This window comes from Grus americana, chromosome 1 (assembly GCF_028858705.1).
Source record: "Grus americana isolate bGruAme1 chromosome 1, bGruAme1.mat, whole genome shotgun sequence".
Taxonomy (NCBI): domain Eukaryota; kingdom Metazoa; phylum Chordata; class Aves; order Gruiformes; family Gruidae; genus Grus; species Grus americana.
The window spans coordinates 62,366,775-62,390,862 of record NC_072852.1 but is presented as its reverse complement, the minus strand read 5'-3'; the positions used below and the strand labels follow the sequence as shown (position 1 = coordinate 62,390,862).

At 40.9% G+C, this 24,088-nt stretch overlaps 1 protein-coding gene and 2 long non-coding RNA genes across 3 annotated transcripts in view; 1 reads left to right on the top strand and 2 right to left on the bottom strand.

The window, feature by feature from the left end:
• LOC129212085 (uncharacterized) overlaps positions 1-13,723 on the bottom strand; it is a 23,651-nt gene extending 9,928 nt beyond the window's left edge. The window contains exon 1 of the long non-coding RNA XR_008579065.1: positions 13,705-13,723. This is a non-coding gene — a long non-coding RNA (uncharacterized LOC129212085). The remainder of the gene's footprint in view (positions 1-13,704) is intronic.
• HSP90B1 (heat shock protein 90 beta family member 1) lies at positions 13,241-24,088 on the top strand. Its single transcript, XM_054840068.1, has 18 exons — positions 13,241-13,458; positions 14,004-14,103; positions 14,760-14,901; positions 14,981-15,097; positions 15,473-15,804; positions 16,641-16,752; positions 17,395-17,511; positions 18,606-18,722; positions 19,448-19,585; positions 19,677-19,754; positions 19,846-19,911; positions 20,175-20,444; positions 20,677-20,922; positions 21,199-21,335; positions 21,715-21,793; positions 21,883-22,038; positions 22,599-22,697; positions 23,828-24,088. The coding sequence occupies exons 1-18, from the start codon at positions 13,410-13,412 to the stop codon at positions 23,855-23,857; spliced, it is 2,385 nt and encodes a 794-aa protein (XP_054696043.1). The 5' UTR covers positions 13,241-13,409; the 3' UTR covers positions 23,858-24,088.
• LOC129212082 (uncharacterized) lies at positions 20,923-23,861 on the bottom strand. Its single transcript, XR_008579064.1, has 3 exons — positions 23,730-23,861; positions 23,128-23,248; positions 20,923-21,025 (listed from the first exon to the last, which is right to left on the bottom strand). It is a non-coding gene; the product is annotated as an uncharacterized LOC129212082 (long non-coding RNA).

The following is a 24,088-nucleotide window of genomic DNA, read 5'->3' as shown; positions in this document are numbered from 1 at the left end:
AGCACAACTATTAAGTGAAGTGAAGGTGAAGACAGATGCATCCTATTCCTAATGCTCCTTACATGTGATTATTATCTGTCACCCATCTCCCCCTGCACGGCTCTCCTTTTATGGGGCAAGCCTGTGCATCTTCTCCACAAAATCCATTATGTTACATTGCACAGCAATTATACTGCACTTGTAACTAACTTTAGCATAATTACACTGTGTCTGGAACCTGCGAAGATTTATGGATGCACTTGACTTGACAGTCTCCTTGAAGCTTTAACTACTCCTTGCGCAGAGTTACTCACTTCGGTAAGTTTTCACAGGCACAAGTTCAAGGAAAACTGGATGCAGGAATCTCTGTCATGCCAGGGAATAATGCCAAAATAGTGATATGCAAGTAGTGAATGACGTTCAAAGAAGTCAGTGCAAGTATGTATATGTTAAAAAGTATGACTCCTTCCTCATAACTTTGTCCATACTGTTACTAAGCAACAAGACTTTGCAGACACTTTATTGCTGCAATTACAATGATCTCAGATAAAACTGCTACAGCTTCAATCTGCAATCTAAGTAATTCCTGAACCCTATAATCAGTTTTATTGGAAGAAAGGCTTGGACTATTTCATTTCACAAAGAGTAAACAGACAGTTAATTTATGGTGTTTTTCATATTCTCTGCATTTTCTAAGACAAAATTAAATGTTTGCATTTGTCCTGTTTTCTGATATATTAAGCAGCAGATGCCCAGCCAAGAAATCTCAATATCCTAAAGAAGTGAACCATATTTCGTAGAACTTATTGCACAATTGCTGGGTTATTGACAACAGTCTCACAGAAGCACAGTAGAAATGCCATCAGTGATGACAATCACTGGCAGGTCATTCTGTAGTTAGGGAGGATGTGGACTTGGCAAACAGTGTGATGTCCAAAACATGGCAAAGTGAGTTGTATACTGTAATCAGCATAAAGCAAGAGCACCAGAAAGCTAATCAGTCTGTTTATTCTGGGAATGTCTTACTGATAAGGATTGTACACAGAAGAAACATGACATTACAACCATCCAGCGTGTCACCGTGCCATCTGGCAAGCTCATGGTGTATAACTTGCATGAACTGAAGACTACAAATATTTTTTGACAGGCCTGCCAGGAAACACTCTTTAAAATCAATGATAATTCGCCCTGCCTGAAAGACCTTACTTTCTAGTCTACCCTTAGTTTCTAGTGTGTATAATTCAAAAATTTCTCATGGAAAACCATTTTTGGCAAATAACTGAAAGTATCTTCAAGTCTCCTCTAGATTGACCTTACATAAATTAGAAGAAATATAAAACTTCTTCTGCATTTCAGAGTTCAGGAAAATTCAGTATCAACATAACACTTAGAGAATAGCACATTAAACTATGACAGATCTCTGTCATTGCAGTGTAACAAAATTATGAAATAAGACCTTAGAGGCTTGATCATGCACATCTGAAATCAACAGGAGTTTTGCCTCTATTTCAGTGGGAATGAGCCACATAACTACTACAGGCAATGTTTCCAGAACTGTTAAGTGCTTAGCAGCTCTCGCTTAATAACAACAATAATAAGGAATTGCTGGGTACAGACTGAATTTGAAGTCTGGCTTAAGATTTGCGTCTCATGTCCTATGGAGCACTGATATCTTTTGAAAATCTGGATGCCTATTGATAGATCTAAACGTAGATAAGGGGTCCCTTTGAAATTCTCCTCCAAGATGTACACTAAAATCTATTGCAGCCTGTTAACATATCATTCTTAAAACACAAGTTACTCAGAAAAATCTAAAGCCAGACAGACACATTCACTCTTAAAATTCCACTGCCAATCCTTTTAAAGAGTTAATTAGTTTCATAAGATTGATATTTTAAGCACATCATCCACTGCATTCTGGTGCTTCTTTAAAACAATGGTATATTTAGCGTTGCTATTAATAAAAACTCACAGCAAGAAGCATTCGCTACTTTAAAAGTATCTAGGTCTTGTAGCTGGAAAGCTTCTGAATCTGGTACAAAAGTACTACAATAGATTTCAGCACATGTCTCTTGACAGTTCCTGTCTTTTGGGAGAATGCAGAAGATTCACTCCCTCTCTCTTTCCCCTGTAGCTTTAATGAGCCTAACTCAGGCATGACAGTATTCTACCTTACACAGAAAAATAGACTTTGGATATGACAAGATGCTATCATAAATTTTATTACTGTCTGCTTTCATTACTTAATCATTCCTACAGGTGTTTTTACAACCTGTTATCTGTTGGATACGAGCAGAATGAATAGCGGAAAAAATCATTATATAAAATTCTCAAAACTACTTCTTTATATTCAACCCTCCAAATCTACATCATAGCTCTGGATAAATAACATAGAGGTATAATGGCTTTATTGTAGCATCCATCAGTATCAGATTGCTGACAATTACCTATGACTCAAAGAAGAACTGCAGTTTTTCCATCTATCACAGTAGTACTCGTACACTCTAAAAATCATTTTGCTTTCAGAAGTACTGAGAGTTACAACCGCATGTTGACTTGCTACCTTTCCGATAGAACTGAATAAAAGATAGCTTACAAAATCAACTCCCTCATAAACCTTTTTTACAACTTCTATTCAACACTGCTGCTCAGTCTGAGCAGCATTGTATCCTATAGCCAGGTTTGCACAACCAACTCATCTCCTAGCTAGGATACTCTCATCCTACCAACACCATTTATCTGAGGAGATGCACCCTTTCTTCTATTAAATATCCCATTCTACTTCACACAGAATATTTAAGAGAGAGAGAATCCTGAGAAGAACTCATATGCTGGCAAGGAAACAATTTTCAACAGCCTTGCCACCAAATGAAACCTATACTTTTCACAAAGGCTGAAAAAAGCTCCTAATATATAAGGATAGCGAGGCGGCCACCAGTGAAACACTCATACACCAAGAGATGGAACAGAGAGTCAAATTAGTACTTACAGTGACTGAGAAATGCCAGGCTAAAAGCAGATTAGAAATTTAGCTGGGCATGTAATCCTGAGCATTCAAACTATAGATATTCTCACTCACCCCTGCTAAAGCTGTTCCACTTTGCATGAAATAATTCAATCATTTGGCCCAGAAATAAAAAGGAGGGTCTAACATCATAAAAAGACCTGAAAAGGAGTTTTGTGACTAGTGTGCTCCAGAATCAAGAAACCAAGACCAGTGTAGAAGAGTAACACACCCTAGAGAAAAAGAGCTTTGTCTCGACCAATGATTCATTTCTTTTTCATTATATCATCCTGTAGTTCACTCACCAAGCTGCTTGTGTTATCTGGCAGTTTTACAGCGATGAAAGTACAAAGGGTCACTAGAGTTTCCTGAATTCACACCATAGTAGCAGCAAGAGAGAAATTTCAAACTTCTCTGCAATAGCTACAACATCTATAAGCCAAGGTGTCTCACTCCCCTGCAATTCAAAGCAGGAAATACCATTTCAGAGTCAAAACCCTAGGCACACAAAGAGGCTCTAACTACCTTAAGCAGGCTGTACCCTTTCTTCTCTACAAAAATCTTTGTTAGCGTCATCATCCATCTACCCCGCCCCCCCCAGCTGCCAGTGTTGAAGCTATGATACAGCACAGCTGTGTAACCTGGACCAGGGTCCTGTGAGAAGTCTCATCTGTGCCTTCACCCACACATCCCGCACCCTTTGGCTCCTGAGCTGCGTTTAAGCCCAGGCCTGTGCCTTGGTACACCTGGCTTGGCCAAGGTGACTTCCTGGCTAGACTCAGATCCACCTGGTCAATATGGACTATCATCATTCAAAGCCTAGTAAGGAAAAAATTGTGGTCTCATACTTAAAGTACATTTCACAGTCCCAATATAAGGATCTTCTTTTTTTAAAAATATATTTGGATGTCCAATCGGTACACAGGTTTTAGCTTGATATAAACCTGGATTTCACAAAATTAATTACAAAAGAAAATATTTTGCCTTACCCTGAGAAAGCTCAAAGTTTTTTTTTTCTGATTAATATTATCTTACTATCAATTTTCCAGGTACTTTAGGTTCAACCTAACACAAAAGTAACAAAAAACAGAGATAACAAATTATACTTCCAGCTATTCACTGAGATCCTGGCACTCATTTCTGTACAGTCAACAGGTCTAGAGTTCACAGGCTATTGCAGTTTACTTATGACGTCTCTGAATGGAGGAATAAGGACTGTTTCTCTTGACACAAATGTTGCTGAAAGGTTGTCTATTAACCTTCTCTGGCAGTACTGCAAAAAGCCTCCTCCTGGGACACGAGAAGGGACAAGTCATGACGCATTTGCAAGGGGGTGGCAATCTGTATAACCACAAAAGAAAATTTCCCTGTTAAAAAGTTAGAGAAATATTTTAAATACATGCATACACACATATGTACATGCAAAGAATAGCTGAAATATTTGAGAAATAGCTCTTTCCAATCTTAACGTCTCTTTATGGGGATGAACATACAAAGGCAATGAAAAAAAAAGAATTCGATGATAAAATATTTCTTAAAAGTAGCAGGAACAACAAACGTAACCCAGCCGTCTGCATGCCCGGAGCCGGCAGGGGATCTCTGGAAAGGCCCAGCTCCCGACACGCCGCCAGGGCGAGCTCTCGCCCAGCAAATCCAGCCCCAGCCCTGCAGCTCCGCCACTTCGGGTTCTTCCCTCCTCCGTGCTTTCAGGCAGGGGAGGGGAAAAAGCAAGCTTATTTAAAGCTTAATGCCTTCTCTTTGAAGCTTTTTGTATCTTCCTGCCTCGGTTCATGAGTGCCGGTGCGCAGAAATGGCGTTTCCCAAGGGTATGTTCAGATCCAGCCAGTGAACTCTGTGGACACAAGCTCTACTCCAAAAACTTTTAGCATCCACTTGAGCGGTAAGAAAGCTGGCTAAGCTTGCAGGAACAAGCTGGAAGCCATACTGACACATCTGGGTGACGCTATGCAAATACTCTACGCTGCTGCAGCTGCTCCGGAGTCCAGCTTAGCGCTGGTGACCTGCACCAGCTGAAGGTGTGACACCTCCTTATCAGCAGGGCTTCTGCTGCCAGGGGCCCCCAGTTGCCATCCTCGAGGGGGAAGCAGAAGTGATACTCTTTACACCATGGGTTTGCTAGGCCCATTTCACTGCAGGTGTCAACAAGCTCCTCTTCAGTTAAGAGAGACGTGCCCTCTTCCACAAATAGAGTATTTGACCATTTTAATTTTCACTCCTTCTCCATACTAACACTTCAGCCCAGCACAGCACAGGAGCATGTGCTTAACTTCAGAGGTGTGAATGGTTTCCTTGATTTTTAATTGAAACACGTACTTTGCCAGAGTTGGGCCCCTAAAACTAATCATGCACCACAAGGCAGAAGCTGCTGTGAAACCAAAGGGAGCTCATAGCAGATACCACCGCCTGTGCACTCGCTGTGACCAGCCATTTCAAGCTAAGACTTTCTTCAGCCATGGGGAATAGTAATTACAGATCAGAGAAAGGCTTAACTATTTTGAGTGATGCTCCCTGTGATATGTTTTTTATTCTTAGCCACAGAAATATGTTGCTGCAGGTGTAGATTTCAAGTGATACTGAAACTTACAGAGGTTTTAGTATTTGAAGAGTCAGGGAGGTTTTCATAATTATCAAAGCATTGTTATTTTATCTGTACAAAAGTTCCTCTAGTTACAAGTCTTCATCTTAACAGATTTTGCCCTTTATGCTAGGGTCCTTAAAACCATTCCCTTCTGTCAGTTCCTCTGTTATGACAATAAAGAGCATGAAACTCCAAGGGACGCCTTGCAGATTTCAAAAAATACTTGATGAGGGGAAACCCCACAGATTACTGACTTTTCACTAACAGTGCCAGCTGCAGTGCGATCATCAGTCTCGGGAAGAATGGGATAAAGCCAACTAAAGGCCAACTTATACCTGAAGAACAAACACTTTCTTCCAATCTTAGAGCAGAAATAAAAATTAAAAATACTGGAAATATGACACTGATGTTTAAGTCAGTATTTAACATTTTTAAAAAGGTTATTACAAATATGGCAAAAGATACAGATGAAGGAGGTTTCCTAATGGGATTTTGATGGTGTTCTGAACAACAGTCCCAATGTTGAAAGAAACATTTATACCAAAAGTGTTTGCTGAAGGAACAACTTAGACCCCAGTCCTTTATATGTTTAAACACCAGCTCTGACCATGTGCGTAGCATGCCTAACATCAGTGAACTTTTCATCAGACTCCTAGGACTTGCAAGTCTATGTTTCCTGCAAGTGTAGTGTCTGAAAAGTTAAGCATTTCAGACCGAATTCCTACAAGATGCTTTGGACCTCCTGGAAATTCCTGAACCTTACATTCACAGGAAATTGCAACTCACATCTAGTTCCCTCTTCAGACATATGGGTCCAAAATTGCTGTCTCCAAAATGCTTCTGCAGCAGTTACCTAGCCTTGAAACCACCTAAGGTCTGTCAGCACCTCAGTTTTCATTCTGAAGTTCCCCAAGCACTGCAAGTCTCTTTTTCTGGTACTGCCAAATGCTTATTGTGTCAAGTGACGATCTTAGCTCATTCCTGACCTTCACAGAACAAACTTGTCTCCATCTTTCATACCAGAGTGATTTTGGTCCAGAAAGGAAGCCCAGAGAATACTTGGTAGTTCAGGTTTCAAAAAAGGTGGAGACTGTTGCCTTCCTTCAAAAACCATCTGGTATTCATAGCATTTACCCTATTTCTATCCAGTGATTAAAGGATTAATCCAAGGTCAGAGAAACTTCCGTTCAATTCATTCTCTGCTTTAGGGTATTCACCTTCATATCTCTCACCACCCTGAACGGTGATATAAAAATCATGGGGACAAGAAAAGGTTGAAAACATACAGGTAACTTGCAACATGTTTCATTGCAGTTGTTCCACTTTTTGTGATGAATGATCGATTTGACTGAACCTCATGGTGCCCAAGGCTCCTTGTGGATCTGGTTCTGACTGTGTTCTACACTCACTATGTTCAGAACCCTAGGCATTCAAATTATTCAAGCTGATGAAGTTTATATAAAATATATGCAGTTACTAAGAATGGCCACCTCAGATCAGCCCAGTATCTTGTCTCTGAGGGTGGCCACCTGTGGATGCCCTGTCAAGAACAGAAGGACAAGAGGAGAACAAATCAATAAAAGCCCAGACCATATGTTTTGTTATTTTTTCTCCCTATTCTTTCTCAGGAAACTAGAAATAAAATAGGTAAAGTGACAGCACGGATATTACTGTAACAATTAAAAAACAACATTCTAATTTAGTGTCATGCTTAAGACTGATCTCTGCAAGATAAGCAAGTTTTGCAGGTTGCAGAATACTTTGTCATGCTCAGTGGTTACCAAAGTATGGTGTGTGTATATATATGATGTATATACAGTAAGATGTCACATTACAGACACTGTATCATAATTGTTAGCTGGTGAGCACAGGTGAAGTCCCACTACCATGATCTCCAGATAGTAACAGGATAAACTTGCCTGTTGCTCCAATCTTTAATCGAAAAATCAATACAATAAGGAATCCATCTCAGCAGGAAGCACCTGTTTCTGCACAAGTGGATACCTTCATAGTCCCTCTTATCTTGTAGTCAGTCCTGTTGTACCTCGTAAAATCTTTCCTTTTGCTCCACAACTGACTGTGCCATCTTCAAAGGTATCTGTCATATCTATTGCCTATTTTAGTTGAGATCAAAAGGTCCAGGAGTGATTTAGAGGAGGGTGAACTGGAAAGTAGGCTCATGCCTAACCGGATCCAGGACTCCTATGCCCTGCTGCAGCCCAGCAAGCAGCTCTTTAGACAGCAGCCCACCGTCATCGTTCGTTGCCAGAGTTCAAGGAAGATGTTGCTTCTCTCAAAACTGTCCCTGTTGCCTATGATGGGGTCACAGACACATACAGCAATAGCTTCACAGGGTAAGGAAGGTGCTCACTACAGCTCATGGTCTGTGGGCCCACAACCAGCTATGTTTCATACCACCCTCTGATGCATATTACTCTCTGGAAAAGAGGGGTTACACATTTGCTAACATCATCACATGAAAAAAAATGATACATCAGACCCTGGCCGTCTAGCATCACCCATACTACTGATACACTGTGGGAAGAGTCAGATTCACAGCCCCATAGTAAGATTAGTTCTATGGATCCTCAGCAACTTTCTGGTGAGATTCACTGATATTCAGCTGCACAAACTGGCAAATTTCAGAAACCCAGGAAAACAGATGCAAAAGCAGGAGGTGAAGCTACTGTTGCTAATAGAAATCTACTAAACAGCTGTTATCAGGGAAGCTGATGGGCCTACATTTATTGCAAAAAAAAGGTGAAGGAGTTGTCTTCTATCTGAACATCAGACACAAACACTCCAGGCTTCCTGTTTTCTTTCACACAGGTATAATTCAAAGTACCTCAAGTCTTAAATTCCACTTTGGCTACCTTTCTCATATAGCACTCTGCTGAGTCCTGGAAACACTGAATGTACCTCTACCTAGCAAGTTACATTAATTATAACCGGGGGGAAAAAGTCATTAAAAAATCCCATATCATAGTTTCTTTGCAAACAATAGAAGATTTGAAGAGGCAGGTCTAAAGATGTTTGTACATGAAGCTGTAAAATATTTGGCTGCATAGCCTTTCACAGTACAGGAATGAAAAGTTAACCTTTTTGTTAGGATTCTCAACTCTTAAAACTAGAGTACAGCTGGAATCCCTCTTTGGTGGAGATTAATAGTTCTGAGACTAAGTAGGTAGGTAGTGGATACAGGATGTATTTTTCCTAACCAGAAAAAGGTTGAAGTCAAAACATGGTATTTTGGTCAATAAAGTTGATAAAAAGAGAACAGGTAAGAATAATTCATAGCATGGGCATTTAGTAAAGCTGTGACTTCTTACAAACAATAGTATTTTAACCTTGCTCATATGTAGTTACTATTAAAGTTTTTAATATTTGGATAATCAGCTCAAAAAGCTAGCTAATAGCAGCATTTTTTCATTTCATATTCATACTCAGTCCCAAATATCATAGAGGGTCTTAAGTGGATATGTCTTCAGTTTGTACTGAAGGTACAATATTTAGTCCCTGAAGCAGACATTGCAGAGGAAGGGACTATTAACTCTCAATGTATTGTTTCATAAAGATTCAGATGAAGTTCAAATTACAGAGAAAGCAGATAAGTAGTTCTTCGTATTTCCAATGCATTACCATGTAAGAAAGACGGGATTCAATTTGGTAGGACAAACTTCAGACTGCATTAATTATTCTCAAATAAAATCACTTAGACATCTTTATCAAAACCAGCATGACAGTAAATTGCTAGCCAGCAATGACACAAATTACAGCATTTTTATTATCCATGAACAAAACTGGAACTTGCATTAGTTACAGATTTCAATTTAGCTGTGTATTAAAAGAGGCAATATTCTGACAATGCAAACTCATTGTTTAGTTTTATGGCTTCCATACATTTGCACCTATGTACAATGTCTTTCTCCTATGTAATATCTATCCCAGGCTCAGCCCACCACCATCAAAACCAGGATATAACCTTCTCCTAGCCATAAACTCCCACTCTTTACCATGCTCCAGTCTGGTGCATCCTGGACCTGATATAAGCTGATTTAACTGCAGAGTATTTTGCTGGGCTAGAGTTAAATCAGCTCAGGAAAGAGTCTGACATATGCCAAAGCTAGTGCAGTGAAAGAAGGACTGTCTCCCTATTACGGATGGAGCCCAGGCAGATTAGCTGGCTAATTTAGCTGGTTAAGTCAAATACCCACAGTTGGGTTGTATGAACTCCTCTCATTTTATCTCTACAGCTATTTCTGGCAAGGTAATACTTCTTGCTAGTTACAACTTACAGTTGGAATCATGTTGCACGCTTTTGTGAGCTGACTCCCCCACAGACACGTGGATGAGCTGATAAAAGTTGCATTCAAAGGACTGGAGAGGGGCTTGCTCTACCGTTTGCATGGAAGACGACACTACCTCTATTCTGTTTCTCTTATCAGCACATGCCCCTGAATTTTTGGTTAACAGAGCAAATACAGCACTTAAATACACTATTCCAATCATTATGCACACAATCATCAAAGTATATCTAATTACTTTACAGAACCCTTTAATGTAGCTAAATTGCTGAATAACTATTACCACTTAACGGTTACACCTTTCCTTTGGTATGAAATCCTGAAAGGTGCTACTCAGACTTCTTTTGAATGGCAGTAGTAGTCAGCGCTATTAGTGTCAGTGCAACTAAGATCTTAAAAACTCCCTGAGGTTTTTTTAAGCAGAAATTAAGCTGAAATTAATAAATTTTCAGCAGAAATTCTACTCAGATCTGCTTAAAACACTGACAGCAGTATTTAACAATATGTTCCTAGTTTTAAAATAGATAAAGTATTTTTAGAAGCTTAATATTCAAAGAAGGTATTTTCTTCAATTGGCAACCTCCCTGTAAAAAGACCAAACTTTCTTTGTGAGAGCACAAGTACTCAGCTGCCTCATTCTTGCCTATCAGTTTTGTCCTGGGTAATCCAATTGGGCTTTCATGAAAGCAAACAGTATAATCTACATAAAGCAAGCAATGCTGTTAACCACATTACACTTCTTACTAGTCTGACCTCTAAATTCAAAGCACAAAACACAGGTTTATCAGGTTTCATATCTCCCTCAAAAGCAACATTCTACTTTGTATAATCATAAGAGCAAAGTAACCAATAAAATTTGGATTCCACCAAACTTAATCTAAAATCTCTGTTGGTTTAACATAGTCAATAACAGTATTGGTTTGCATTCCTACTATTTCAGTTAGCAAAGTTCAAACAGATTGTCACAAAGCATTGCATTTTCCCACTGCCAGCAAAATGACTGCTAAATCAGAACTGCCATAAAAACCTGTAAATGCAAGAATTCTGCAAGACAGAGATAAATTTACTCTGTGAATCCCCATGTCCCTCAAATGCCTATTCACAGTCATAGAGCAACACTCTGGGAATCATACAGACATAATTAGGAAATCAAATCCAGAAACTGCTTGTAGGTGAGTTTTAGAAAAAGACAAACTTTCTCTGCTTAAACTCCTGAAAAACTAAATTGTATTTTCAATTAAGTAAGACTACTCTTTGGAAAATAATTCTCTGAGTTCACACAGGTCTCCACAAAAAAACTGACAGTTTTTTACTTACAACCCTGACACTGACCTCTCATACTTATTTTTCACAGTCATTCTCACATAGGTTTTGGGAGAGTATCTTTCCTTCTTATTTCTCTTAAAATTTGTGATCAGTGAACCAGCAACTTCTGAAGAACAGCTATTGAAACTGCAAATCATACAGAAAAGCTTTATGATTATTTTTAAATAGGTCACAATCACATCTTGGCTTTATTAAGAACCCAAAGATAACCATTATTTACTGTAATACAGAGGCTCCTTTCCAATTCTATAAACTTTCATTATCAGTAGGAGAAAAAGGTACAACACTGAGTTTTGAGGCCAAAAGAATTTATCTGGCCCACTGTATAACTAAATATGCTAAGCTTATTTTGGCAAGACTTTTAACTACTGATAGACTAACTTCAGTGTTTGTGAAGTCATAAAACAGTGAGGGTTTTTTAAATTTTTTGTATTGAACATCTCAGACCAATAGCTTTCAAACACATTCCTCTCCAAGTACAGAGTTCATTAAATCATTGCTTGATTGGTATCTTTTTTTTTAACCCCAATCTAATGTTGAACATGCATAAGACAAAACAGGTGACCAGCACATGAAAGGGCAGACTTCTTCAGGAAAGTGAGGAGGAGCCATAAGATAATTCAAGTAGTTTATTAACATAAAAAGTAAGCATGTTATATTTAAATCACCTGTCAGCTTTCATGACTTAAAAACCTGAAGTTGTTAACAGTGGCAGTGCACTGCAGAATTTGCACACAGCATGTTTCATTTTACAAACTGCAATCCCTGACAGGGACACTGCAAAAGGATGGGAACATCCCATCCCCTGAGCATCAGGCCTACCTTTTACTCTTCCAGAAATCCTAGTTCCTTTCCACTCTGACCTTCCCCAAGAGGGGCACCAGAGGAGCAGCTTGCACGCACACACCCCAAGTCCCCTCACACCAGCACACATGGAGGCAGCTGAGGCAACTGCTGGAGCCCCCACTCTGCAGCAGGGAGGAAGGACCAATAATGGATAAAAAACAGCCCCAAGGGTAGGCTAAGGAGCACTAACAAGCTCACTGGAGAACGTTCACCCTGATAAGCAGTAGAAGGCAGGAAAACATGGAGACCTGCTAAACACCCAGCTCGCTTTACCCTCCACCAACACAGTCCCCACAGGCGAGACCACAGGGCGGCTCTGCTGCAGCCAGACGGTCTCTCTCACAGCCATAAGAGGCACTAGACATGCTAAAGGTAAGCAGGAAGCCAAGGCCTGGGCAACAAGACCAACGGAGGGGCCAGCTCGGCCCCTAAATACCTGCCCGAGGGGGAAGCCCCTGCAGTGGCGCCCCCCCCTTCGCCCCGCGCAGCTCCCGCGCCGCACAGGCAGGGGGCGCCGTGCGTCCCGGGGTGCGGACTACAGCTCCCGGCATGCAACACGGCATCAAGGCGCATGCGCTCACCGCCGGCCTCGCACCCCTGCTTGCCATAGGGTGCTGGAGGCGGGGGGAGCCCCATCCGGCGAGACTGACAGGAGGGACCCGTCAGCGCCGCCCCTCCGCTGCTGGCGGCTGCGGCGGCCCAAGAGTGGCGCTGCTCCCGCCGCTCGGCCGCACTGTTTACGGTCGCTCTACCCGTAACTTTTCGCTTCTCTTTTGTACCCGGGGATGCGGCAGGCCGCCACCACCGGAAGCGCTCGTTGGCATAGCAACCGTCTCGCCAGTAAACATCCCGAATGCCCCCGGAAGCGATCGGAGCTTGCCTCCCATGTGGGGATTGTCCTTATCGGTCATGGACGCGGCCGCATCGGCTGCGGCCCACGTGGCCTCAGCGTTAAACGTTAATGGCTTATTCATTAAAAAAATAACGAGAGGCCATGCCCGTTAAACGCCTCCGCGGAAACGATTGGCCAAGCGTCCCTCCAGCCGGCCAATCGGCACCGGCCACGCTCCGTCCGCAGGAAACCGCACATGGAAAGCCACGATTGGCGGCGATAGCTGCAGGCCCCTCCCTTCCAGGCTTCCCATTGGCCTTATATTTGGCGTGGTACGCTCCAATTGGTCAGTCGCGGAGCGGCTCCCCCCACCCTCCAGCGCCCTGGGTTGATAAGGCGAAGGGGGAGGGCCGCGGCCGCTCCAGTGGGCTCAGCGGTGGGGGCTGCGGCCGGTGGCGGGGGGCTCGGGAGCGCGGGCGCCTAGGGCCGTTCTCTTTTGCAACCGCAGCCCACGTCGCCATGAAGTCGGTGTGGGCGCTCGCTTTGGCCTGCACGCTGCTCCTGGCCGGTGAGTGCCCGTGGGCTTCTAGAAGGTTCGGGGGGGGGGGCGTGGCGTGTTGTCGGTGTCTCGGCCGAAAGCTTCTCCTCTGTCCTTACCCCCCTTTTTGCTAGGGTAGGGGGGGCGGTGGCCGGAGAGAAACGAGGTGGGCTCTTTGGTGCCTGGGGGACGGGAGGTCCCCTCAGTCTCTCCTGTCCCTACTTTTCTCCATGCGGGCGGACCGAGGGGAGGGGGAAGCGGTGCCCGGCCTCCTACCTTGCTCCCCCTGGGCTGCTGCCGGCGCTGCCCTCTAGGGAGCGGGGTGGCGGGGGGAGGGGAACGGTATGTCTAGCGCAGCTCATGCGCCCGCACGAGCGGGGGCGGCGGGGGGGGGGTGTCCGTCCCCTTCCCCCTCCCCCATCTTTAGTGTCTCCGGTTGGGCTGAACTTTAGTCGGGGAGGGAGGGATGTGGAGGGACAGAACTGAGCCTAAAACCGTGCGGAAGGGTAAGCGGAGAAGTTCGGTAGTGTATAGTGGGGATCAAGCTCAGATCGTGGGGTTCCTTGTTTTCCCAGTATCGGTTAGAGCTGATGAGGTGGATGTGGATGGGACCGTGGAAGATGACTTGGGTAAAAGCAGAGAAGGGTCTCGAACAGATGATGAAGTTGTTCAGAGGTTAGTATCTGGGGTTCTGGGTAAGTTACTTCTGAAATGTTAAGGCTTTCTCTTTCTTTTGAATAGTCAGAGCATCAGTAATGGCTAAAGCCTCAGAAATGGGGGAGAGGGTGTGGAATGCTGTTCAAAAGAGATCTAGTTAGCTGGGAGAAATAAAATATTTCTGGAAAAGACTGTTTCCTTCTGAATAGAAGTGAGCCTGAGAACTTGGATTCAGAAGCATTCAATTTGGTTTTGTCTAATATTAATAGTTGTACAAAACCCAATAATTTAATAAGGGTTTATTCTTGCATGTGGTAAATGGTGTGAATTTATTGCTTACTATGCCTGTGAACTGCCTCACCTTCTGTGAGGTATACCATGTACTGAGGATTATAGTGGTTTTAACATACCTGTATTCTTTCATGAATTTCCTTTTAGGAAAAAAGTCTTACTTGCAAGCATGGATTTTTCACTCAAGTTTTAGGTTAAGGTTATGCAGTTGAGGATAACTACTCTTGCACATATTTCATTTGACCATCTAACTTTGGGGCTATGTCAGTGATGAACGATCTCACTGTTGTTCTAGCTAGACTAATATTGCTGTTGCTAGACAATAAAATTAGTGATACTGTATGTGGACAAGACTACTTGACAGATTTTTGTTATCCTAACAGAGAGGAAGAAGCTATCCAGCTAGATGGCCTAAATGCGTCCCAGATCAAAGAAATAAGAGAAAAATCTGAGAAGTTTGCCTTTCAAGCAGAAGTGAACAGAATGATGAAACTGATTATCAATTCTTTATATAAAAATAAAGAGGTTAGTGCCTTTATCAGTAGAACATGTTAGAACTGTTTGTGTGTGTCCTGGAATTCCTGACTACTTGTTTCTATTTCAGATTTTCCTGAGGGAACTTATTTCAAATGCTTCAGATGCTTTAGATAAGATACGGTTAATATCCTTAACTGATGAAAGTGCTCTTGCTGGTAATGAGGAACTCACGGTCAAAATCAAGGTAAGAAGCGTTAGGTATCATCATTTCTTACTGAGGAGTGCTGGGAGGAATGTAAAAAAAAGTGCATCATTAAATCTCAATTTTGGGCTTAACACTGATGCAGATACAAAACAAATCAGGACCCTTGCAATTGACTTTATCAAAGACTACTGTTCTTTTAATGATGAAAATAAATTTCTCATTCTATAAAGAGTAACTGAAGTATTGAAATACTTTGGAGGTAGGTTTTCCTCATTTCTGTAGTTATTGCAAATTAAACTTACTGTAGCCAGGCACGTTTGAATTGGAATAGCTGCTACTCTACTTGCCACTTTACTGTGGCAGTGTGTTACACATTAAGATTCAAAGGGCATATTTCTCTCTTCTTTTTTTCAGTGTGATAAAGAGAAGAACATGCTTCATGTTACAGATACGGGTATTGGCATGACAAAAGAGGAGTTAGTTAAAAACCTGGGTACCATTGCAAAGTCTGGTACAAGTGAATTCTTAAACAAGATGACTGAAATGCAGGATGATAGCCAGTCAACATCTGAGTTAATTGGCCAGTTTGGTGTTGGCTTTTATTCTGCTTTCTTGGTAGCAGACAGAGTTATTGTCACATCAAAACACAACAATGATACTCAACATATTTGGGAGTCAGATTCAAATGAGTTCTCTGTGATTGATGACCCAAGAGGAAACACTTTAGGACGTGGCACAACCATAACGTAAGTATTAAGTTTCTTTGGGTTCAAAAGAAAAAAGTCCTGTGGGTACACCTTGCTCATTGGAATATGTCGATGACCAGCATTGTGACTCCTACATTGTTTGATTCTTGTAATACAGCTTTTTTCAGTTCAGTACAAACAAGTGAACTATTAACTGCATCCAAAATGAGTGTGGAATGATAATGTAGGTTGCTTTATGTTCCAGTAGATAAACTAAGAAAACCATGAGCATCTTGACAACTTAACTGTTGGCAAGTAACTCCAGACAGTTGAACTGCCTGCACACTCATTCAGTTCCTCAACACAATTGTGGCCCATCAAAACCTATACAGGGGCTGTAGAGCTTCCTCTTGAAAACTGGCTGCTGTTTATATACCAGGGAGACTGTTTTGATGCAAATCTCAAACTGGAGGTAGTTTGAGAATTTTGTTGTCATTGTTTTCATGAGCAGATAAATTTATTTGATCTGAGTTTAGAGAACTTCTTCCTGAAGAAGGCACTTTATGAAAAAGTTCATCTCGGTGCTCTAGTTTTACATAAAGCGAGGGAGAGTGCATCAAGGTCTTCATAAGTACCACTATCATTAGAGGTTGTCATTTAGACTTCTGGATATTGTGTTCTGCCCCAATTGTTGAAAACAATTGCGTGTTTCTTATCGGAGTGGTTTAGTAGGGATTGTATTTTTTTTTTTCAGAGATACTTAGAGCTGAACTAGTAGAAGCTCACTTGTGTAAATTTGAATCACTATAGTTGAAACAGTAGGAAAATGCATCTCTTCTGTAAACATTTTAAAATACTTGTTGAGCACTTTGATTGAAGTTTTTTATTTTCTTTAGCCTTGTCCTGAAGGAGGAAGCTTCTGATTATCTTGAGCTGGATACTGTTAAGAATCTAGTAAAGAAATACTCACAGTTCATAAACTTCCCCATATATGTGTGGAGCAGCAAGGTAAGTATGTTTAACTGAGTATTCCACAGTATGAGCTATCTGGCCAGATCTTTCAGAAAGGATGAGGGCGTACTATAGAACTTCTACTTGTCTAATTTGTAAACTACTTCCATTCCTGATTCTTCTCACAAGAATTTTACTAGTTACTTGCTTTTCAAAAGTTAGTGTGTTGCTAAAATCACAGTCTTTCAAGGAACTTAGTTTTATTCTGATTCAACTTAACTGAAGGACCAAGATTGTTGTAATTACCGAGAACAATTTTTCTTCTGCAGTAAGCTGTCAAGCAGGGTCATGGTTAGGTGTCCTGAAAATAAAGCTGTGTCTTAACTTTTAGGCATATTCTTCTGGTGTTTTCTTGTTGTAGCCCTAACTTAAAATCACCCAAGTCTGATTAGCATTATGTGTATAGTTATGGAGAAACTTAAATTTGAGTACAGTGACCTCCCAGTGTATTGAGAGAAAGCATGTATTCATGAAAAATTCAACTAAAAAACCATAGCTGCCTATAGAGAAATGCTTGTGATAAGCAAATAACACAAGTTAAAATTGTGCTCTGAGAGATTAAGCTATTCGAGAAAATACTGGAAGATACCGGGTAGGAAGCAAAGTAGTCAAAGTCCCTACTTTCAATTGTCTCTTTAGACAGAGACCGTTGAAGAACCCATTGAAGAGGAGGAAGCAAAGGAAAAAGAAGAAACAGATGATGATGAAGCTGCAGTTGAAGAAGAGGAGGAAGAAAAGAAACCAAAAACTAAGAAGGTAAGCTTTGTCAGACTTGGGGTTTTGCAGCTGTTGTGGTTCAACCCCAGCCAGCAGCTAAGCACCATGCAGCTGCTTGCTCACTCCTCCCCCAGTGGGATGGTGGAGAGAAATCAGAAGGGTAAAAGTGAGAATGAAGACAGTTTAATAGAGAAAGCAAAAGCTTTGCATGTAAGCAAAGCAAACCAAGGAATTCATTCACCCCTTCCCATGGGCAGGCAGGTGTTCTGCCATCCCCAGGAAAGCAGGGCTCCATCATATGTAATGGTGACTTGGGAAGACAAATACCATCACTCTGAATGTCCTTCCCTTCCTTCTTCCCCCAGCTTTGTGCTGTGCATGATGTCATATGGTATGGAATATCCCTTTGGCTAGTTGAGGTCAGCTGTTCGGCTGTGTCCCCTCCCAACTCGTTGTGCACCCCCAGCAACTTACTGGTGGAGTGGTGTGAGGAGCAGAAAAGGCCTTGACTTTGTAAGCACTGCTCGGTAGTAACAAACACATCTCTGTCAACACTGTTCTCAGCACAAATCCAAACCAGCCCTGTACTAGCCACTATGAAGAAAATTAACTCTATCCCAACCAAAACCAGCACAGTAACTCAGATAGTTCAGCTGTTTTCCACAGGTACACTTCAGTTTGTGTGCTTTCAAACAACAGTCCTGTTATGTGCAGCTAGACATCTTGCCAGGAAAGCAGATTGTAAACAAAATGACTTGGTTGAAATCAGGCAGTGGTCCCAGAACTAATTATAAATGAGTGAACTGCTTGAAATGGTAGTGGGCTCAGTAATCTGACACGGAGTAGTTTAAATTGAGTATACACTGCTGGAAGGTGCTTTTCAGAATGGCAGGACAGAAATACTGATACTTGGTGAATGTGTTAATGTACATAGGACGCACCATAGCGTAGACTTAAGTTTAGTTCCCATGTGATACACTAATTTGTATACTTGAATGAGAATATCCAGGCTATTGCATAATTTTGTAAATTAGAGCATGTATTTTTAACATCGCTTCACTGGAGTGTCTTTAATTGACTTAACCTGAAGTAAAGAATGAGTCTGTATTATACCATGGCATTTACATACCTAGGTTGAAAAGACTGTCTGGGATTGGGAGCTCATGAATGACATAAAACCAATCTGGCAGAGACCATCTAAAGAAGTTGAAGAAGATGAATACAAGGCTTTTTACAAAACCTTTTCCAAGGTAAGCTCTGAATCTCTTGATTATTCCAAAGCAAGAGATTGGCTATAGTATCTCCTGCTATGTAAACAAAACTGAGTGCTTATAGGATGAGCTATTTGTGAAGAAATAACTGGAGTCAGTATATAGACTGAATTGCAGAGAGCCTAGGAGGTATAGCATCTCATTCAGGAGTTAATCTTTTTTCCAGAGAGAAGGTACTGCCACCAAGTGTTGAATGGCGTAAGTTTGAGAAATGATATATTTCAGCTCATATGGAGCTTACTGATGGGTTTAAATGTTGACAGGGAAATTTTAATTAGTCTGAAAGTGGTGGTGCCTGTGTGGTAAATGGTGGAAGAAAGAGGAAGATGGGTTTCTAGAAACAACATTGTCTTTATGTGTAAATACAGCGTGATCTGTTACTTGGGAGGTTCTTACTGTGCTGTCATGATACTGTGTTGGTTACTCTGCTTTTGGTAACTTTATGGTGGCTGGCTTGTAAAAACAGAAAAAATAAAAAAAACCAAACCCCACCAAAACAAACCGCTAGGTCTCAAGGAATGTTACTTCAGTGTGAGTAACTTGGCTGAATCTGGAACTTTTATCTCCATGATAGATTCTAACAAAGCATGGTTAGTTTGATTTTAAAATAGTTGCACTTACTTGGCAAACTCATGTTGTTACTGGAAATGTATTAAGTCACTGATATTTTTCCCCTGTCAATTAAAAGAATTCTCTCTTCACAGGAACACGATGATCCAATGGCTTACATCCACTTCACTGCTGAAGGGGAAGTAACTTTCAAATCTATCTTGTTTGTTCCTAATTCTGCTCCACGTGGCCTGTTTGATGAATATGGATCCAAAAAAAGTGATTTCATTAAGGTAGGACAAACAAGTGTGTGGTCATGGTTTCATGTCCAGAAAAAACACCCCCGCAAACATAACCTGGCTGCTGTTTTCTCTCTTAATTCAGCTGTATGTTCGAAGAGTGTTCATCACTGATGACTTCCATGACATGATGCCCAAATATCTTAACTTTGTTAAGGGTGTTGTAAGTATTATAAGTCTTGAATTAGATTTTTGGGGTTTTTTTGATCTTCAAATGCTGTTAACTATACTTACGAAGTTACTTCCTCAATTAGGTGGATTCTGATGATCTTCCTTTGAATGTATCTCGTGAAACACTTCAGCAACATAAATTGTTAAAGGTAAGCTAATTGATCTTAAATTCCTTCATTGTAAATACATAACAGTACCAAGATTTAGAAGAATAGTAGCTTGATTCATATTACTTTATATAAGGAGTACAAAATTAAAGTCCAGGAAACCCAAGCATTACTCTTTTCAGACTACCTCCGTTCCCTTTAAATCATGGACACTTAAGTGTCTTGAATCCATTCTTTGCAGTGAGGTTGAATTGAGGATTCTTCCAAGTGCTTATTGTTATAACTTGGTATTGCTGCTTTTTTAGGTGATCAGAAAGAAACTTGTTCGCAAAACTCTTGATATGATCAAGAAAATTGCAGAAGAAAAATACAACGACACATTCTGGAAAGAGTTTGGTACTAATGTAAAGCTTGGAGTTATTGAGGATCACTCCAATCGTACACGACTGGCTAAACTTCTTCGCTTCCAGTCTTCTCATCATGAAAGCAACCTCACAAGCCTTGACCAGTATGTGGAACGAATGAAAGAGAAGCAAGACAAAATTTATTTCATGGCAGGTTCCAGCAGAAAGGAGGTATGTGAGCATGGAAGAAAGAGGCAAGGGGGAAAAAATATTATGATTCCTAGTTAAAGCAATACCATAAACATTGTGAACTGTGTATTTGTTGTAAATGTGGAGACTGCATGCTTATGTTACCACTGCAGTTCAGTTTTCCTTGTACCATCACTTGTCAAACAGTTGTACAGGTTTCAGTAGCTGCTAGTACCAATCCAATTAAACTGGTATCTCATCTTTATCATCTTAGGCTGAGTCCTCACCATTTGTTGAACGTCTTCTGAAAAAGGGCTATGAAGTGATCTACCTGACTGAACCTGTAGATGAATACTGTATTCAGGCTTTGCCAGAGTTTGATGGGAAGAGGTTTCAGAATGTAGCAAAAGAAGGAGTTAAGTTTGAGGAAAGTGAAAAGTCTAAGGAGAGTCGGGAAGCCTTGGAAAAGGAATTTGAACCACTCTTAAACTGGATGAAAGACAAAGCTCTAAAAGACAAGGTAAAATGTTATGCTATATGTAATGCTTATGTGAAACACTGTTGTATTTAACACATCTTGCAGGTTATTCGAGTGTAGACTTGACAGTAGCTTCTCTGTCTCTCTATGGATAAATAAACATGTTGGTTAATACCTTCATTTCAGGAAGATAATGAGTTAGAATGTTATCTTTAGAGCCTTCAGAAAATACTGAAGTGACAGGAAATTTTCAGAGTTATTTATTCCTTGTATAAGCTATTAGCTCTGAACTAACATTTAGGCTTTTTTTTTTGACAGATTGAAAAAGCTGTGCTATCTCAACGTTTAACCCAGTCTCCATGTGCTCTTGTGGCTAGTCAGTATGGATGGTCTGGTAACATGGAAAGAATCATGAAGGCTCAAGCTTACCAAACTGGGAAGGATATATCTACAAAGTAAGCTTTCAATTATCTAGCAGAAGATGTGAAATGTAATTGATGGTCTCTCTTCCACCTGGTTCAGATGATCCTTCATATTTTTAGGTCACTTATAACCAAGTTGCAGTCTCCATTGTAGCATTACGTTTTATTTCAAAGCCTAGTACATAAAACTGCCTGGTCAGCAAGACTCACCAATGGCACTTGCTATCTGTCATTTGGTGACAAAAGATGATGAACTGTCCTAGTAACATGAATACTCCTTAGAGTTAAGCTAGTATTAAAGGGGGGGGGGGAGGAATACACTTGTTATGCTGGCTGTAATCAGTATTCATGGGTTTAAAGATGTAGCTGGGCCCTGTATTTCAAAGCTTAGTTATATAACTTCTCTTTTCAGTTACTATGCTAGCCAAAAGAAGACATTTGAAATTAACCCCAGGCATCCACTGATCAAGGACATGCTGAGGCGAGTCAAGGTAAACAAATAGCAGTAGTGAAATATTGACTGTTTGGTTGCATACAACCTAGTTAACAGTTCTGTTTCTTTAATGCTCTTCCACATTAGGAAAATGAAGATGACAAAACAGTTTCAGATCTTGCAGTGGTATTGTTTGAAACTGCAACTTTGAGATCAGGATATATGTTACCAGACACTAAGGAATATGGAGACAGAATTGAAAGGATGCTTCGTTTAAGTTTAAACATTGACCTGGATGCAAAGGTTAGTTTGCCTTCAGCTGGGGGCTGATAATTGACTTACTGCTGCTACATCTTGCAAAGCAGATACTTGATAGACTTACACTTCACTTTATGCATCCAGCTTCCTTACACCTAGGTGGGCCACCGGGAGCCCAGTTCAGGTAGCTGGATGGGAAACTGATGAGTCTGTACTTGATGCTCATGTCTTCCCTTCCGCTCCTCTTTCCAGTTCCTTGAGATTCTGCTCTTTCTTTGTGCTTCTCAGTATTGTCCTGTCCTTAACTAAGTGGTGGTTCTGTGGGAGTAAATTAGGGGCCAAGGCAAATGTGCCCAACTCATGAATGGAGAAATTCCTAAGTGGGTATAGGTAATATGGGTTCTCATAGTGCTGTGCAGGAACTTACGCTGGGTATCTTGCCAGAGGAGGCATGATAGTGTGTCAATGCTAAACAGAACTTGCTTTCTCCTTCAGGTAGTTTGGGGCAAATGTTAGGAACAGATAGTGAATACTTCTGTAGCCTCTATTTAGCTAGTCTACAACTACTAAACATCCTAAGCAAATTGATTGTGACCTTCCTGCAGGTGGAGGAGGAACCTGAAGAGCCTGAAGATGCAGCTGAGGAGGCAGAGCAAGATGAAGAGGAGGTGGATGCTGATGCTGAAGACAGTGAAACACAGAAGGTAAGGTCTCAAGTTTGACTCTTCTTACCAGTATTTATGTGCAGTTTTGTCTGTCATGCTTCTTGGCAACAAACTTACTCACTTTGCCTTTCTAACACTAGTTTTTAGTGTGAGGTTTTCCGAGCTTTTCTTGGAGGGGGAAAAACTGCAGCACAAATAATACTTCATTCCTTACCAAACCATATTATAAGAAGAAAACACTACATATGTTCAAGGCTGGAGCTAAATTAAGCTTAAGAGATTGTAACAGTGCCTTATGGCAAGAAAACAGCAGCAAATCCTTTACAGTGAACTTAATGTTATCTGTTGGATTTCCACAGCTTGTGGGCTTATAACATCAACAAATTGGCAAGAGTATAGTTTCAAATGCTTACAACAATACAGACTCGCAACAGCACTAGAGACAACAACACGACCTTTAAGCAGTTACCTGTTGTGTGAAGTCATGAATATGCTGAACATTCCAACACCACAGTTTCTTGATAACATTAGCTTTTGAAGTCATGAGGTCCCAACTGGACCGGCTTTCTTGGGTTGCTTTTGGAAGAATCCTGCAAGATGACATCTGACTAGCACAAATACAGAGATATACTTGTCTACTGTTTAAATGTCAGATTACTTAAGAACAATTTTGAGGAATAATGCTTATTGTACTATAGCTACTTAATTTTGATGCCATTACTATTGTGTTTACACAGCAGTATAATCTGCAATGACAGTAATATAAAGGACCAAAGTTATGTTGTATTTGTTGGATTAGCACACTTGCAGATTAAGGTTTCTGACTACTAAACTGGAAAGCAGATGTGCTTTGTAGCTCTGCAATCAAGTAGAATTGGGCTGCTAACAGCACTAATACTTTCTAAGCTATCTTTCAGCCACAGTACTAAAGATTACATGGTATACTAGATCTACTGCTAGCAGTTAAGCAGATGGAAAAAACACCTTTTTTTACTCTTATTAGCAAAGGCTTAACATGCCATCATTTGAACAGAAGTTTGACTTTACAACTTTTTAAGGAAGTATTATTACCTAATGCTTTGGAAAGCATCAGCAGTACTTGGGTTCAGTTCTTGCAGCCTTTTCCACTTTCAAGCAGCAACATTCTGATTCTCTCTTTGTCTCCACAGGAATCCACAGATGTGAAAGATGAACTGTAAGCTGCACTCAACTACTGTCCTGCATTGGGGGGTTAGGAGGGAATGTGAATTAGATTGTTTTGGTTTTTTCCACTGTAAAATGTTGAGGGATGGTATGGGGTTTAAGGGTAAAGGAGGATTTTTTTTAAGTTCACTTTTCTAAAAACATTCCTCATGAATGTAAATTTGTATTATTTAACTGACTTGGTGTAAAATCTTGTCATGTACAAAATAAAATGTTCCCAAACACCA

Bases quoted from the DNA above. Each gene is read 5' to 3' on its own strand.
- HSP90B1 (XM_054840068.1), top strand. From the start codon at position 13,410: ATGAAGTCGGTGTGGGCGCTCGCTTTGGCCTGCACGCTGCTCCTGGCC. The intron at 19,755-19,845 runs GTAAGTATTATA...TTCCTCAATTAG, and splicing joins TTAACTTTGTTAAGGGTGTT to GTGGATTCTGATGATCTTCC. The intron at 20,445-20,676 runs GTATGTGAGCAT...TTATCATCTTAG, and splicing joins CAGGTTCCAGCAGAAAGGAG to GCTGAGTCCTCACCATTTGT.